The 19,118-nt window shown below is 38.9% G+C and overlaps 1 protein-coding gene across 1 annotated transcript; it reads right to left on the reverse strand.

Annotated features, from left to right (window-relative positions):
• Window positions 1-2,590: 2,590 nt before the first annotated feature.
• On the reverse strand, window positions 2,591-5,134 carry LOC110891356. Its single transcript, XM_022139053.2, has 2 exons — window positions 4,897-5,134; window positions 2,591-4,578 (listed from the first exon to the last, which is right to left on the reverse strand). Exon 2 carries the CDS (start codon window positions 4,574-4,576, stop codon window positions 2,855-2,857), a length of 1,722 nt encoding a protein of 573 aa, XP_021994745.1. The 5' UTR covers window positions 4,577-4,578; window positions 4,897-5,134; the 3' UTR covers window positions 2,591-2,854.
• Between the last annotated feature and the right edge of the window lie 13,984 nt (window positions 5,135-19,118).

Raw genomic sequence — 19,118 nt, forward strand, 5'->3', positions numbered from 1 at the left:
TATTAGATTTGATCCATGTTAATTTAAATTTTCGTGGGTTAACCCGTTTGAACGTCTTAAAATATTTTCTAGTTTCATCGTTGGTTTTTTAATAAATAACGATGAACAATTAAAATTTAACGGGTTAGACCGAGGTTGGATAAAAGAGAAACCTCCTGATTAAATTCAAGTGTGGGGAGGTTTCATAGAGTTTGTATAGAGTCGTAGTTTTTGTATATTAAGTCTAAGTTAGTATCGTTTGAGTCGTTTTATTTATGTGTCGAGTCGATATTATGCTTGGGTTTGCTTTGTTTTATTTGTGCAGGTTTGGAGGATACCGCCTGACGTGATGTCGTGGTCACGCAAATTTAATCCCAAAAACAACTATGTAAATAGTGGTAAGCGGGTATCGAACACAGGGAGTTTGTGGAAAATGTGTTATTTGAAAGTTGTCTAAGTTAACTAAAATTAAACTAATTGCAAGAAAAATAAAATTCACGAGTTGTTTTGATTTGATTGGTTTTAAAAACTAAAATTAATTAACTAATTTGCGAAATGAAACTTGAAGTTGTAAACAATTGAGAAATAAACAACTATCTTGTGTATCCGGTTTGCTTCAACTTTTGTGTTAATCATTTAACTAGAAAGAACTACATAGACATAGTTCATGCATAAACAATTGCAGTGATGAAAGGGGACGAAGTACTCAGATTCCAAGAACGTGAGGTTATCACCCGATGATCAATCAACCCTTACCCAAACCTAACTATACCCATGATATCCCGATTGCCAACGGCACCAAGAACGTATGGTTTCTAATTAGTTTAAAATAAGAATCAACCTGTTACTAACAATCGATTACACACCATAACAATCAATTTAAATGAAAAGAGATTGATATTCTAGAAATGCAAATAAGAACACAAAAGTCTAAACAAACCTTCACCACAAGATAGTCATTAAAGTACCTAGCCACTCATGGCTTTAACACACATCATGACAAAATAGAAATAAAACCAAAGTTCACAAGTTCCACCAACAAAGACAAGAATATAATGCAAAGATTGTTTCCCAATGATTCTAGTGAAAAGATTATGCAAAAAAAGATGTTTTTCCAAGCCTTCAAGACTCTAATTTATGCTCCCAAGTCGTGTTCCATTCAGGTGTAACCGAAGACCCATGATGAGGACCCTTAAAGCTCCATAAAACGGCCATTTAATGCAGGAGTTACCCATTTAGAACAATCGGCGCCGTAAGCTACGGCGCCTGCCGTAGCTTACGCCACCCAGCGAACCATTCACCCTCCATCAACACCGTAAGGTACGGCAGGAGGCCGTAGCTTTCGGTGAGCATTGAACCTTTACGCCGCTTTGCTCCTGTCTTACGGCGGACATTTCTTGTAGGTTATAGGGGCCGTAAGCTACGGCCTGGTGGCGTAGCTTACGGCTCTGAGTGATCTTTTGCTTCCGATTTCTTCATTTTCCTTTGTTTTCACACATTTTGATCACGCCAGCCTCTAACATCCTTCAAGCCCTCTAAAAGCTGCATCTTGTACACTTTAACACCTGCACCACCATTAACTTGTGATTACCTAATTCACGCAAATAACCGGATAAAATGTAGAATGTGCGTTAAGTTAAAGCCTTTTAAGGGTTGTCCTACGGACCACCCGTCACATCCCCACACTTACCCGTTGCTTGTCCCAAGCAACCACTTCAAAAACTGTTTTTAACCATAAGCGACCAATCATGCAAACCAAACCAAAGTGCCATCCTTTTACTAGCTTTTTATCAATCCACAAGACACACCCCTCTCAAACTCTCGGTGACAAGAAAAATTAGCAACTTATGCTAAACCACTCAATGCGTATATGTGTGTGTGCGACAATAAGCTTGTATGAAAATCAAGTTGCCTCCTAACCAATGTCTAGCATGCTTTTGAATCAAGGAAACTTACGGGTTGTAATGGGGCTAGGTGCAAGGGTAGGAAAAGGAATATATATGTAGTAGCGAAGGATTTAACCCGGTCTTTTATTACACAATGAAATAAACGAACAACTATCAAACTTAACTACTATATACAAGACAACTAAGCATCACCTTTTTTCATATTTTCATTGCTTTTTCTCTTTTTTTTTTTTTTTTTTTTTTTTTTTAGAACACAACTAAATCACAAACTACTAAACAACCACTAATATTATAAGACCGGGTCAAATCGGGTAAATTTTTAGGTAACTAACTAGGGGGTAACAAATGATAGGCTTTTAGGCACAAAATGGGCAACTAAATGTCCAAACCCCCGCCCCTCTCGCAACCATGCTCATATATATAATTAATGAGGTCCAACCCCCCAAATCCCACACTCGCACTCATCTAGACGAGGCATCCTAGAAGTCCCCTATCATCTTCAAAAGCATGTTGACTCTAGGATTTAACAAGTATTCACACACAAGTTCTATTAACACACAACACACAACGCTACTCAAACAAGAAAATATCACTAACAATCATGCGTGGCTCAATTCTCACCAAGAAAAGATTTGAAATGGGTGTCGGTGTGTCAAATGGAACAATATCAAGTTTTCAAATGCTTGGATTTGCAAAATTTTTGAATTTCTCAAAAATTTCCCCCATCCCCACACTTGGGATACATTGTCCCAATGTATGGTTTTGAGGGAAAGATCGCTTTCAACAAAAACATCCCCAATTGCTTATATTCTCAAACCCTTTTTTTTTTTTTTTTTTTATTGACACCACCAACGCTCACAACCCACAAACATATTAACACAAACACCACCCAACCTCCCAACCGCAACATAAACATAAACACATAAACATATATACAAAAATGTACAAAGGAACGAAATACGACCTGGCTAGTAATACTTCGGCTGTGGAGGCCCAAAGATGGATGTCATCACATCCGTCCATTCACCAAAACCAAATGCTCCACCGCCACTACTACTTCCTTGATCACTACTTGGATTTGCTTGTTGGTAACTCATAGCATGCGGATCCACCCATTGAGAGTGGTGCAATGGTGGGGTGGGGTATGACACACTACCATCATATGGTGGAAGTGTGGTGTAGTCCACAACGGGTGGATCTCCCACAACCGGTTGCCCCGCATGCCATTGATCGTGCATGCTCCTTTGTCGATCATCCAAGTAACGGTTATTCATCTCTTCTTCATGGGCATATCTATGAGCGCGGTTCAATTGCTCATTCCTATCATAGCTTCTTTTGATAGCCCTTTCCGCACTAGCACCCAAAAAAGTTTGATGATCAAATAACACTTGGTTTGGTTCACTCCAATTGCCGAATGTGGGTGGCCGCCTTTGTTGAATGATTTGACCCATATCCCCCGAGTGGGCCCAATACGGGTCGTAAGCTTGTTGTGCATAGTCAAATGCACTTCCCACATAGCCAGATTGTACGCCGGCTCCTTGAACCCCCGCTTGACCAACACCTCTAACTTGAGCATCTACCGTGAATGTGTCTTCGCGGTAATCATCATCCCCGCTCACTTCATCATCCGTTGACTCGGGCTCCTCTTCCTCCCCCGGTCGTAACGGTCTCGCGTCTACTTTTAACGCTCTCCACCTTCTACCATCCGTTTTCAACTTATGAAACCTATCCGATTCGGTGTACGTCCAATCCGACCCAAGATTCTTAAGGTCGAATGGTCTAAACCTCTTGTAAGAACCTCTTTCATCTCCTTTGATTGCCCCATACTTCTTGAGTAATGCCGTAATCAACCGGCAATGGGGTATAATCTTCCTTTCCCCGCTAATCTTGCTCAACCAGATGTTGTTTAGTACCAAAAATCGGAAAGGAACCTTTGGTGACCCATTCATCAACATATACAAAACTGGTACTTCTTGAAACCGCACCTCCATCTTGTCACCCCGCCTAGGCATGACATTGTACATGCACAACGTCAATAACAACTTTGCTTCCATCCTTAAATTTCTTCTATATAATTTCCCATGTGTTGTGCCCGGAAGAAAGAGGTAATCAAGCATGGCTTGCCATTGTTCATGTTTCGCGGGCTCATGATAAAGATCCCTAAGACTCGGGTAGATATATTCATTGGCCGGCCCATCATCAAACTTTGCCACCCGGCGCAAAGAATCATATGACATTTCCACTTTTACACCATTACACTTCCCAACTAATCGCATCTTGTTCAGAGCCTTGAATGGGGGACATTCGAGTGATGCCACCCACTCTTGAATTTGCTTGTCATACATTTTCTTCGTCTCACCATCATAGCATTTTGTGGCCGCTCCCCAACCCAACGCATTAAACTTGGCGATGATCCCAAACGGGGCAAAATCCGCCTCCCGGATTTCTTTTTCACAAATAAATGCTTCTCCCCTTTGTTTTAACTTGTTCATTTGATCGTGAAAAAGTTCCTCTCTCCATTCCGCGGGTTGGTCTAACAATGAACCGGTTGTCCAATCCGGCTTTGGCCCCCTTGGCGGTGCATCCTCCTCCGAATCCGGGTCACCAATCCGAGCCAATTTCCTCCTTTTCTGTTGTGCCGCATCCCCTTGGGAAGAACTTGCAATTCCCTTTCCTTTCCTAGATGCCATACCTACACACATTCACAACCAAACAAACAATTCAAGTTAGTTATCTTTATCCCAACATCCCCACACTTGCTTCATGTTATAGGTATAAATGTGCAAAAACCCAAAAATTTTTATTTTTTCAAACAAAATTTTGGCATGATGTCCCCAAAATCAGAATTTTTCCAACAAAGTTTCATAAAACATCAACACATTTATACCAACAACAATCAATGGTTCACAAAGTTCTATCATCTATCTCATACAAGCAAGTGTGTAAGTAAAAACATGATGAAAACTTACAAACCTCAATGTACTTCAAAGAATGAACAAAAATTGCATACCTTGGTGTTGTAGAAGATGAGAATCACTAAAGCTTGAAGTTCACACAAAAACCCACAAAAAGACCCAAATTTTCGGCACCTAGGGTTTGAAATTCGACCCAGAAAACTAAGGAATCTTCAATATTCAATACTAAATCTGAATTCCTTGTGAAATTCCACCCAAAATAGACCCAAGAATCACCGAAATCGGACTTGTTTTGAGAAAGTTATGAAAATGTAAAGGTTTGTGGTTATGGAGTTAGGGTTCTTGATAGAGAGAAGTAGGAGAAGGAAAGAAGATGTGGTTGGGGATTAATGGGAGAAGTGTATGGTTGGGGTTTTCTATTAGATAATTGTTTTATTATTATTATTAATAAATTTTCGGAATTTTTTTTTTTTTTTTTTATATACATAAACGACGACAAACAAGACCCACAAAACTGCTCGGCGCCGTAAGCTACGGCTCTGTGCCGTAGCTTACGGTGACATCTGGGTAAATATGTTTCGCCGTAAGACAGGGGACACTTGGCGTATGGCTCTAATTATTGAATGGCCGCCGTAAGCTACGCCCCCCCACCGTAGCTTACGGCGGGTACTGGGCATAGGGGGGCCAACGCAAGCTTGCAAAAATTTTTTTTTTTTTTTTTTATGAGTTTTTATAATTTTTAAGAAAAACATAAATTTTACCCTACCCCCCGTTAAAAACCCGTGTTGTCCTCAACACTATGTTCGGGAAATTCGTGAAAATTTCCCCACACTTGTTTCGAACACCGGTTTGAACGAGACTTATTTGAAATAAAATAAACTATCCTAATATTTACAAATACCAAACCTGGGCCTCTTTCACGTTTCCTCATCATCCACTGGGCGTAAAATGTAACCCACTTTATCTAGCTCAAGGTTGTTGATATCATTCCCTTCCAAGTACGGTTTGAGGCGATGCCCGTTAACCGTTTGTTGCTTGTTTGTTCGTTCGTCTTGAATATCAACATCTCCGAACCTTCCCACTCTTCGGACAACGTAAGGACCCATCCACTTGCTTTTCAGTTTCCCCGCAAACAATTTCAACCTTGAATTATACAACCACACTTTCTGACCCACTTCAAAGTTCTTTTTCTTTATCTTCGCATCATGAACTTTTTTAAGTTTGTCTTTGTACGCGGATGCACATTCATAGGCTTGATCTCTTATTTCCTCTATTTCATTTAATTGAAGCTTTCTCGCCCGACCCGCTTCATCATAGTTTGCGTTCACTGTTTTAATTGCCCAATACGCCCGGTGTGCCAACTCCATAGGCAAGTGACATCCTTTCCCATAAACCATCCGATAAGGAGTGGTATCAAGTGGAGTTTTGTAAGCCGTTCGATAGGCCCACAACGCATCGTCAAGCTTGCTTGACCAATCCTTCCGATCCGTTCTCACCGTCTTCATTAAAATCTCTTTAATTTGCCGGTTAGAAACTTCGACTTGACCACTCGTTTGCGGGTGGTATGGTGTAGCAACGCGGTGGTTCACATTGTATCTCTTGAGTAACTTCCCAAAATTGAAATTCTTGAAATGCGACCCGCCATCACTTATTATCACCCTAGGCACACCAAAACGAGCAAAAATATTAGATTGCACAAACTTACATACAACGGAGTGATCATTGGTCCTTGTGGCAATAGCTTCAATCCATTTCGACACGTAATCGACCGCCACCAAAATGTATAAGAACCCATTTGAGTTTGGGAAAGGACCCATGAAGTCAATTCCCCAAACATCAAATACTTCTACTACCAAAATCGGGTTTAACGGCATTTCATCACGTTTCGAAATACTTCCCATTCTTTGACAATTGATGCAATTCCGAGCATACTCACAAGAATCCTTGAAAATCGTGGGCCAATAAAACCCACTAGATAACACCCGATAACCCGTCTTGTTCCCACTAAAATGCCCACCACACGCCGATGAATGAGCATGAATCAAAATCTCTAGAACTTCCGTTTCGGGAACACATCTTCGTATCACTTGATCGGCTCCGATTTTGAACAAGTCGGGTTCGTCCCATATGTATTGCTTCACTTGACTAAGAAATTGTTGTCGTCTCTTCCTAGTCCAATGATTTGGCATTGCACCCTTAGCCAAATAATTAACGTAATGGGCATACCAAGGTGCAACATAAGTAGAGACGGCCAACAAGTGCTCATCGGGAAACCGTTCATTGATTTCACTTGGGTCATCAACACCTTCCAACGGGATTCGGGACAAATGATCCGCAACAACATTTTCACATCCCTTTTTGTCCCGAATCTCAAGATCGAATTCTTATAGTAAAAGCACCCAACGAATCAACCGGGGCTTTGCATCCTTCTTTTCCATCAAATATCGGACCGCGCTATGATCCGAATACACTATCACCTTGCTCCCCCAAATGTAAGATCTAAACTTGTCCAAGGCATACACCACCGCTAATAATTCTTTCTCGGTTGTGGTGTAGTTAAGTTGCGCCTCGGACAATGTTTTGCTTGCATAGTATATCACCACCGGCTTTTTATCTACCCTTTGCCCCAAAACCGCTCCAATAGTTGTATCACTAGCATCACACATAATCTCGAACGGCTTTGACCAATCCGGTGGTTGCAAAATGGGAGCCTTCACCAACTGTTCCTTCAACACATGAAACGCTTGCAAACATTCATCAGTAAAATCAAAGGGAACATCTTTTAATAATAAGTTACATAAAGGTTTTGTGATCACACTAAAGCCTTTAATAAACCTTCGGTAAAACCCCGCATGTCCCAAAAAAGATCTCACCCCCTTTACATTCTTTGGTGGGGGTAAAGATGAAATTACCCGAATCTTTGCTTTGTCTACCTCCATCCCCCGGTCCGAAATGACATGCCCCAAAACAATACCCTCTTGAACCATAAAATGGCTCTTTTCCCAACTTAGTACCAAGTTTGTCTCAACACACCTTTTTAAAACTTTTTCTAATTCATTAAGACAAGAGTCAAAACTTGGACCAAAAATGGAAAAATCGTCCATAAACACTTCAAGAGACTCCCCGACCATGTCCGAAAATATACTCATCATACATCTTTGGAACGTGGCGGGGGCGTTACATAATCCAAATGGCATTCGCCGAAAAGCAAATGTACCATATGGACATGTAAACGTGGTTTTGTGTTGGTCGTCCGGGTGAATAGCAATTTGGTTATATCCCGAATACCCATCCAAAAAGCAATAATATTTTTGACCGGAAAGTTTTTCAATTATTTGGTCAATGAAGGGTAACGGGAAATGGTCTTTTGAGGTAGCCGCGTTTAATTTGCGATAATCAATACACACTCGCCACCCGGTTACCGGGCGGGTGGCGATTTGCTCACCTTGTTCATCTTTCACTACTTGGATGCCGGATTTTTTAGGCACTACCTGTGTCGGACTTACCCATGCACTATCCGAAATGGGGTAAATGATCCCCGCATCCAACCACTTGATGACTTCTTTCTTCACCACCTCTCTCAAATTCGGATTTAACCTTCTTTGTGTTTCACGGGTCGGCTTTGCATCCTCGCTTGTAATAATCTTGTGCATCACAATGGATGGACTAATACCCTTTAAATCGGCTATCGTCCACCCAATCGCCGCCTTATGAGCCTTCAACACCCGCATCAATTCTTCCTCTTGAGCTACCTCCAAGTTGGAAGCAATGATTACCGGTAAGGTATCATTCTCCCCCAAGAATGCGTACTTTAGGTGCTTTGGTAGCTCCTTCAACTCTACACTTGGTGGACTTTCCAAAGAAGGCTTGGTGCCCGAATCGATTTCCACCGGTAATGTATCCGTTTGGTAAGTCCATGGTGGACTTCCTTCCTTCACCGCGAGAGCTTCTTGCTCCTTCTCTTCAACCTCTAACTCGCATGTATGAACCTGCAAAGACATATCACAAACACAAGAACCCAAAATTTCTTCTTCGAACACCTTCGGGTCATAGCCATCTATAAAATCTGCCAAGAAACACTCATCACCATACACATTAGTACCGTTAGTAAAAACATTCAACCTCATTTTTCTATTACCGAATGTCATGTCAACTGTGCCATAACGACAATCAATAATAGCATGTGCGGTGTTCAAAAATGGCCGACCCAAAATAACATTTTGTTGTTGAATTGGATCCGCGGATGAGTAATCTAGCACAAGGAAATCAACGGGATAATAGAATTCATCAACTTTAACTATAACATCCCGTACGATACCCCGGGGAAGTTTATGAGACAAGTCGGCTAATACAACCGTTGTCTCAACCCGCTTCAATGGACCAAAATCGAATTGGTCATATAACCCCCCCGGTAGGATACTTACTCCGTTGCTAGCCCCTTATATTTCGGCAAACTATGTAACGAATTGGTTCTTACTTCAAAAGTTCTCCCTTGGTTGTTGTGAGGAATAACCACCGGTGAAGGATTGTGCGTTATCACCGGTCTAAAATGTGCTTCAATTCCCCTTGCATTTTCCCTAAGATGCCTCCTTGGCACACCAAATCGACCTCTTGGACGAACTTGACCCATTGGCCTTTGCATGGGCCCTTGTGGTACGATTGGTTGTTGAATTGGCCTTTGAATTTGCGGTTGCACCTGTTGTGGTCGAACTTGTTGCAAAGGAACCGGGCGTTGCATTTGCGGCCCTTGTGGCCTTGGCCTAATATGTTGAGGTATGAGTTGTTGTTGAACCCCACCAACATTTGGAATCACTTGTACTTGGCCTTGCGTATAACCGTACTCCCCTTGCTCTCCATCACCCCCATAACCGTATCCTTCTTCATCAAAACCTTCAAATTCCTCATAACCTTCATCATACCCATCTCCTTGAATCCCCGATGATTGCCCAAATGGAATAGTCGAGTATTGGAAACCCGATTGATTTGGTGGTCGATACGGTGTAGCATGGACAATAGACGAAATTGGTGCCATAGTATGGCTCGAATATGATGGACCCGCACCCGGGAAAAAATGGGATAATGGTGGTATAGTAGTGGAAGGGTTAAAGGTGACGGTTGGCTCTTCTTGGGTAGTAATGGGCTGTGTGGTGTTGGTTGGTGTGACATGTTGAGGTATGGTGGGTTCGGTAGTATTTGGTGGAATGGTAGTGTTAGGTGAAGGTTGAGTGGATGTTGGTATGAATGATGAGGTAAATTCACCCGTAGTGGGTAGTGGTGGTGGTGGATCCATGTATCGAATTGGTGTAACTGGTGTTGTTGGTGAACTATTGATTGTATTTTCCCTTAGCAAAATTCTGTTTGCTCGCAAAGTTCGCTCGATTTCCGGATCAAACGCCAATGGTGATAGCTTGTGAGAGCTCCTAGTACGCATGCACCTGTAAATACCTGCACACTAACACACCTCGCGTAAACCAGAAAATAACAAACTTAAAGCAAAAACAAAAATAACACACGTTGCGCACTACTCCCCGGCAACGGCGCCAAAATTTGACGTGATGTCGTGGTCACGCAAATTTAATCCCAAAAACAACTATGTAAATAGTGGTAAGCGGGTATCGAACACAGGGAGTTTGTGGAAAATGTGTTATTTGAAAGTTGTCTAAGTTAACTAAAATTAAACTAATTGCAAGAAAAATAAAATTCACGAGTTGTTTTGATTTGATTGGTTTTAAAAACTAAAATTAATTAACTAATTTGCGAAATGAAACTTGAAGTTGTAAACAATTGAGAAATAAACAACTATCTTGTGTATCCGGTTTGCTTCAACTTTTGTGTTAATCATTTAACTAGAAAGAACTACATAGACATAGTTCATGCATAAACAATTGCAGTGATGAAAGGGGACGAAGTACTCAGATTCCAAGAACGTGAGGTTATCACCCGATGATCAATCAACCCTTACCCAAACCTAACTATACCCATGATATCCCGATTGCCAACGGCACCAAGAACGTATGGTTTCTAATTAGTTTAAAATAAGAATCAACCTGTTACTAACAATCGATTACACACCATAACAATCAATTTAAATGAAAAGAGATTGATATTCTAGAAATGCAAATAAGAACACAAAAGTCTAAACAAACCTTCACCACAAGATAGTCATTAAAGTACCTAGCCACTCATGGCTTTAACACACATCATGACAAAATAGAAATAAAACCAAAGTTCACAAGTTCCACCAACAAAGACAAGAATATAATGCAAAGATTGTTTCCCAATGATTCTAGTGAAAAGATTATGCAAAAAAAGATGTTTTTCCAAGCCTTCAAGACTCTAATTTATGCTCCCAAGTCGTGTTCCATTCAGGTGTAACCGAAGACCCATGATGAGGACCCTTAAAGCTCCATAAAACGGCCATTTAATGCAGGAGTTACCCATTTAGAACAATCGGCGCCGTAAGCTACGGCGCCTGCCGTAGCTTACGCCACCCAGCGAACCATTCACCCTCCATCAACACCGTAAGGTACGGCAGGAGGCCGTAGCTTTCGGTGAGCATTGAACCTTTACGCCGCTTTGCTCCTGTCTTACGGCGGACATTTCTTGTAGGTTATAGGGGCCGTAAGCTACGGCCTGGTGGCGTAGCTTACGGCTCTGAGTGATCTTTTGCTTCCGATTTCTTCATTTTCCTTTGTTTTCACACATTTTGATCACGCCAGCCTCTAACATCCTTCAAGCCCTCTAAAAGCTGCATCTTGTACACTTTAACACCTGCACCACCATTAACTTGTGATTACCTAATTCACGCAAATAACCGGATAAAATGTAGAATGTGCGTTAAGTTAAAGCCTTTTAAGGGTTGTCCTACGGACCACCCGTCACCGCCCGTACTCAATCTCCATTTTCGAGCTTATACTATATTGTAAAGGGCAGCCCTGGTATATTGGTTGTAGATACGATCGCGAAGGAAATGCTATACGATCGTGTACGAGTTCAGATTGAAGACGCGCGCAACTGGCACTGATTTTTATCCTAACCAGCTAAGTCCTTTCCGATTCGTTGTATTTTTGTATATTATATTAGGATTTTATTTCGTATTTTTTTTTGGTGGTCTTTCATCCTACATTGAGGACAATGTAAATTTTAAGTGTGGGGATGGGAGACCACGTCTTTTTAGCTAGATTTGAGTAAAAAAAAAATCAAAAAAAAAATAAAATGAAAAAATCGAAAAAAAGTGAGATTGTTGCGAGTCCCGATCCTTTAGCGCATAGAAAACAAAAACCTTTTCAAAACGTCGGTCAAAAGCGTGGATAGTAGGTTTAATTGTCGAATTTACGAGTCGAGAGCGCATGTTTCTTTAAGTTGCGGGATAGTAGGTTGACTGAATCGGTTTTTGGGAGTAAAAGGTTTTGGGATGCCTAGGATAGTGGATGGAGCCGGAGAGTTAATTGGTTGTGCATTGTCAATATCGGTAGCCCTTATTTACCACATGATAGTGAGATTTGAGCCTTTATATGTTTCATATATATATGATCACTATTTTCGTTTCATGTGTGTTTACCGACTTTGTTGCATTACTTTAGAACTTGTGCGTTTTGATACAGTTTGAGACCTTCGGTTAGGATTTGGCATGGATATGATAGAGGCATTAGGATCACCTTGTTTATGTAGCCTTTGTGTTTGACCTGCTTCACCACTACCCTTAGATACACCACTTTGAGCCTAGCCATTCGTTTGTTAGCCGTTTGTGATGTGATAACCGGATCGTATTGTGTATTATTATCTTTATCTCGAAAATGAAAAAAAAAAGAAAAAAAAATATGAAAAAAGAGGAAAAAGAAAAAGATGAAAAAAAAATAGAATAAAGTTGTAGGTCAAAATGACCAATATGTTAGTATTTGTTTCGTGCTTATCCGGTTTATCGTGTGATTATGTGTTTAGCCACTTATTTCAAAAAAAAAAAAAAAAAAAAAAAAAAAACCTACCTTTAGCCCTTACCTACCCATTAAAGCCCTCTTGATCCGTGTTGAATTCTAACAGTTAGGTGGAGATCTGATTGGCGTACAAACTTATGACAGTATGTTTCATAGTTTGGTTTTGAGAGTTCACTCAAAATTACATATATATTAGCCGAGAGATGAGTGAAATTGTGAGGGGTGTTGGCAGTGCATAATTGATTGCTTGAAGGTGAGAAAAACTTGATTAGGTAAGCCCGTTTTTATTTAAATATTATGATTCGTCAACCTTTTGAACGTTGTAAGTCTTGCGAAACCGCTGCGTTTGATGATTTCGTAGTTCGCGTTATAACTTGTTCGAGACTTGCGTTATTGTTAAGTGTTTAAGTTGGACATGTTGCTTGGGATTTTGCTTAGGGACAAGCAAAAAGTTAAGTGTGGGGATATTTGATGTGTGGTAAAATATACATATTTTCCCCGTGTAAATTGTATAATATTTGTATAGTTTTTATTTGTTTTTATAGTTTTTAGCATTATATTATATTATTTTGTGTTGGGTCAGGTCCTGATGCAAATGAAGCGAAAAAGAGTACTAAGTAAATAACCAGCCAATTGGGCAGAGTGGGACGCCAGTGACTGAATTAAAGTTGCCACATAAAGTTTGGGCTACTAAAATACACATCACACACGGAAAAAAAAAAAGGCTACTCTCAATATATGGGGGGGTGACACAGAGATCAAAAGAAAGAATAGTTATTTGAAGCCAAGGATAGGCATATTATTAAAAGAGATCCATCATCATCAGGCGACAATTTGAAAGAAATCCTAATGAGCCATGAAACATCTTCAGCCCAATATGTTACGTGAATTTTGACTTTGGGCCATGTGAATCATTAATTAAACATTGATGAATATATTTAACCCTCATGATCCCTAGTCCACAATATAAATATAAAAATATTACTTGGACAAATGAGGGAGAGTGGACGGCAAAAGATATACTTCGAAGGGGGGCTCAAATTCATAGACGCAAATTAGAGGAGAAAAGGAGGCTGCCATTGTTGGAGTTGACGTCGATCAAAGAGGAGAAAAAAAGTGATTGGTTCGAGGGTTCAAGCCACGATCAAAAATCGGGTCGGGTTCACAAATAGTTAGTGTTCAGTTTTAATTACTTTGTGTTTTTAGACTTATGAACATGACTTATTTGTTATTTCAGCCTTGTTTATTATTGTTCTTGACTATGATTCTTGGCTAATTAGTTTATCTACCCGGGTTTGTGATGATTATTCATGTCAATCGGTAATATCTCGGTTTTGGTAATTTAATTGATGGTTTAATATTAAAGTAAAAGACCTAATTATATTTGATTAGATGTGTGTGCGTGCTTTACTCCAATTTATTATCGTTCAATCGTTCCTCGTGTGTCTTTGTGAATGCCTTTCATGTATAGATGCATGTTAGGTTACCTACTGTGTGTTTGTAACTAGTTTATGGTTTTCCTAGCTAGAATTTCATAGGAACATTGTTTGATAATTTAGAGGAGTTTAGTGTTCTACCTATTCTTGAGACCGGGAGGAGATAAATAGTTAGGATTGTCTTTGGTGCTAGATATTTAGGTGCAGTGAGTCCGGGAGGAGATCTGTCTAAGTGGCCTAGTATTATTTGTTTTCCTAAGTCTTGTCAAGTGTTTTTAGGTTACCCCGTACACTCTAGGGTGTATTGTGATTAGTGAGACCGAGAGGAGATCTAGTCTTTGGGTACTTTAGTATTGTTGGAGAGACCGGGAGGTGATCCAACCCATACCAGTGAGCTTTATTTGATCTTTAGGACCTTAGGAGAAGTCGATGAGACCGGGAGGAGATTCAACCTATCTTTACTCGTAGAGTGTCGTATTATTAGAACCTGGTTCCATCATAGTTACCATTGCCGAGAGAAAACCGATAGTCACGAATAGGATTCCAAACCTGGGTAGTACTTTCTCATCCTTGATTTCACCTTAGTAGCCTTCAGCCTGCGTTTTGGTAGTTTAGTTATCTTAGATTAATTTAGGACATTAGTTAATTAATTAATTAGTTAAAACCTCAAATTAAAACCAAATAAACCAGTTAAGTAATTAGGTGAGTCAGAGTCTAGTTAGCGTCGCTAGTGTCTCGTGGGTTCGATACTCGGACTTCATTAGGCTTTACTACGTACGATAGGTACACTTGCCTGTCAGTGGTCTAGCAGTTAGAGAGTCTTAGTTTATAAATTTAAAACTAGGGTGTCTAGATTTGGTTAGTTTTTTTTTATTAGACCATAATTTGCACATCACTAGCACAACTTTACTTGCTTCTTTATTTGCGTTAATAATTTATGGTAACGCATTGGTAATTCTTATATTTTTTATGGTGTCCCAACTTAATGGGTTTCCAGTATTATTTTGTCGCATGAGTTACGAAATAGATGATCAAACGAAATAATGTTTGATATCGGAATTATAGATATATGCAAGAGATTCCTGATAAAGAAATCTAGACACATATGCTGGTGCTTTATTCCTATTTGGCTTTTGGAATTTCTTATAGATATACATATCTATATAATTATATATTCCACATGCTGTAATATACATACCCTCTATAAAGTCAATGTATTTAGCAGATTCATATTTCCAGAACAAGTCAGATATCTGGTCATGATATTATTTAGGGAAATCTTGTCATTGGTTTGACATATTATTTACCCCGTCTTATCCGGTTCGCACCGGAGAGGTAACCTCAGTATATCCGGACAAGCTGGAGAGTCTGCTACACCATACCCAGTCTTGCCAGAGAAAATTTTCTATTTCCCATAAATAGTATCTTTTCAAGATTTTAAAAGTGCCTCTTTTATTAGGGCTTTTATCCAGAATCAAGAAAATTTTTATTTCCATAACATATCTTTATTCAAGACAAAGTAATATCAATAAACAAGAATAAATAGCAATTAAGTGTTATTGCTTATTTATCGTACCTTGCATTGTTCTAATTACCATTATGGCATACCAATATTCATTACATTATACTTATATAAGTAATTTATCTTGGAACTTATATTAAGGCAAAATTCTTAAGTTCAAGTCTAAATATCATCCTGAGTGCTATCAGATAATATTAAGTTCCTAACTCTTCGTTTAAATTTAGGTATTATTACAACATCTAATTGCTTAAACAAGTGGCTTAGCTTATACTAAGGCATCTTTTCTTATGTTCAAGTATAAATGCTATCAGATGTGCTACCAGTTAATAGCAATTTCCTAGCTCTTTTATTTAAGCTTAAGTATTATTATCACAACACTTATAGGCTTAAAGCAGTGGCTCTGATACCACCTTTTACTGTCACGACCCCCGACCCCATCCTGGACGGAATCGGGAGCCGCGAGCAGCCCAGTGGTACCGGTGGTTAATTTTTGAAAACATTGCAGCAGAATTTTCATCAGGACCGTGAGTTAGGAAAAAATATCAGAGTTTCGAAACACCGGGTTTTATTTAAATAGATGGAATAAATTCCATTTTTACAAAGGTAGCTTTTAATAAAAATAATATTTCTTAATTTGATTTAATTAATAAAATAAGCCACTTCTTGAAGTCTTTCAGTGCCGGATCCAATTTTTACTCCAGTCTACTGTAATTTCCTGAAACGTGTTTTAAAAAGGTTTTGTCAGCGGAAAATACTGAGTGAATCATTCAGTTTAACTAAAAAGACACGTTGTTATAATTTACAGTATTAAGGGAGATTACAATGTTTTTATCAACCAATTATCAAGAATAGGTATTTGTCACTCGACCGTATCTGTGACTGTGGTCAAACCACTATTGGGTCCCGTCGCCCCAATTAGTGATTCCTATCACTTAAAGTGATCAAAATAGTAATGTGCACAATACCCCACATACCGGCTGTAATTTGGTGATTACATAAACTTAATCCCTGTATTTATAACTTTTAGAAAATAATTTGGAGTATTGTAAAACAGTTGATAAAAAGAGAATGACTCACATTATAAGCATGCAGTATTGAATTAACAAGCTTCATGATTCAGATTCTTCTGAGAATTAGCATCTACTTTGATTGTAAGTGTATGGGGTATTGTTTAGTCTACTGATAAGCCTGATAACCTAATTTAAGCGATAACGCACCCGAAACTAGGTAAATAACTAATACAGCATTTACGATAAATTCACGAGATTAAAACCCTCACGACGAATGACAAAGTGCAATCACTTAAACATCCATCGGATTCACAACGAATGACAGAGTATTCCCCGAGTTCGGGTGGTACTCAAACATCCTATCGGAATCACGACTAATGACAAAGGATAACACTTAAACATCCTGTCGGATAGTTTCAGTCGATCGGATATTGAATCGTAGCAGCGATCGAGTTAATACCCTGTATCGTAGCAGCGCTTCGTGCTAGTGTGTGTTATGTAGTAAACGGATAATAACTCAACGTAGGAAACGAATTTGAACGTCGAACGAATGCCAGAAATCAAGTCCCAGGCCCCTCTATTTATAGCCTGATTTGGAACCGCCCGCGTGTCGCGACAGGATCCTCGGGATCTGTCGCGTGTCGCGTGGGAATCCAAAGTAGGCTAGGCCTGCTTCGTCACCTACTTAGGCCTGCTGAGTCGACGGAACGATAATTTTCAATTTAGACAGCGAGATATAAGGATAATCGTCAAGTAGGGAATATCCCCCTGAGTTTTTAGGGGCCCTGATTCTGATTCTGATTGTTATGAAAATTTTAGGGTTTGTGCAGAATTACTTGGGTGTCTCAACTAGAGTTTCCTATTGGGTAAATAAAATAATAGATACGACTTTTGATGAGATTTGTTTACAAAATAAAATAATAAATAATAGTTTTGGGTAAATCACAAAAAGAGAATAAAATGGTGAGAAAAGAGAATGAACCCACTTTGTAACTTTTAGGGTTCAACTAGAAAGTTTCCTGGTATAAATTTTGGGTATAACTTTTAATATAATGTACTCGTGTTAAGTATAGTACCCCTAATTCAACCTTATCCTGAAATCCCGAGATAGAATCCCAACGAACTTAGTCGGGCAGAGCCCTGACCTGCGTTATGGGACTCAGATCAATCGGAAAGGGTAGCGGTGATCGAGAGTTAAAACACTTAAAACAGGACATGGCTTTATTATTATTATAGTGTAATAATAAAATATATATATTTTAAGAGAGAGTAGCGAGAGACTAAAGGAAGGAAAGTGATGAGAAATGTTTTGGAGAGTACTTACTTCTATTTATACTATACTTCCATTTAATTATAGCTTATAGATCATGAATTTCTTCCTTGGACACGTAACATCCTGATTTTGTTGGATTTCATTTTGGATGTACACGTGCTCCATTTCCTATGAATGTATATATATAGTTTTTCTATTTTAATATTATTATATTTCGTTCTCGTTGTTTCAGACACATATTCATATAAAATTTCCATTTCAATTTAATGGAATTTCTAAGTCTTTTCATTTAAAGCCACGTACATACTTATGAATTCATGAGTGTTGAATTTGAGGACACCTATTTATTCTCATCTATCTAGAGATGCACTTTATTATTTATATTTTATTTTATTTCATATGTAATTCTTAAGTTTTGATTTTTATTATATTATTATAAATTTAACTACTTCATTCTTTTGACGTGTATAACTTATAAAATATGATGTTTTACAAAATAACGAATATGCCTTTAGCACAAGAATATTTTTGTCTATATTTTGAACCAAGTTTCATTAAAAATAGAGTAGGTTCAAAATACAATGTATTTTTATAATTTAATTATTATACGGTCCCTAGGCCCGTCTAGGTACTTTATATTTCTAACATTCAACTTACCCGTCTAATAATATAAGTTTTTATATGCTTTTACTTTGTTTAGAAAGGTCACCTATATACAGGCCAATTAAATAATATTTCAACCAACTATATAAAATAGTGTTTAAAACTATTTGGGTTGAATATTTATATTAAAAATAAACTAGTTACTAGCTACTAGTGGTTAATAAATTTAACCAAACCTATAAATCTTATATAAAAATAGGAATGTTACAATTTACCACTACACTAACTTTCCTTTTCTTTCTATGGTGTCCACCAAATTGTATTTATGGGGTACTTATAAAATTTAATATACCAAATCTACTAATTTTTCAAAAAACATAAGGGTCCGGGGACCCCGACCTGCTCTATGTGGGTCCGCCCTTGGATGTGAAGGGTTGGGTTCGATGGTGGTGGTGGCTTGGTGGGTAGGTAAATGAGATGTTAAGGGGCGGTAGCGGTCCGGTGATAGGTGGTGCAGGGTGGATGGTGGTGGGGTGGGT

Source organism: Helianthus annuus, chromosome 11, assembly GCF_002127325.2.
Source record: "Helianthus annuus cultivar XRQ/B chromosome 11, HanXRQr2.0-SUNRISE, whole genome shotgun sequence".
Lineage (NCBI taxonomy): Eukaryota > Viridiplantae > Streptophyta > Magnoliopsida > Asterales > Asteraceae > Helianthus > Helianthus annuus.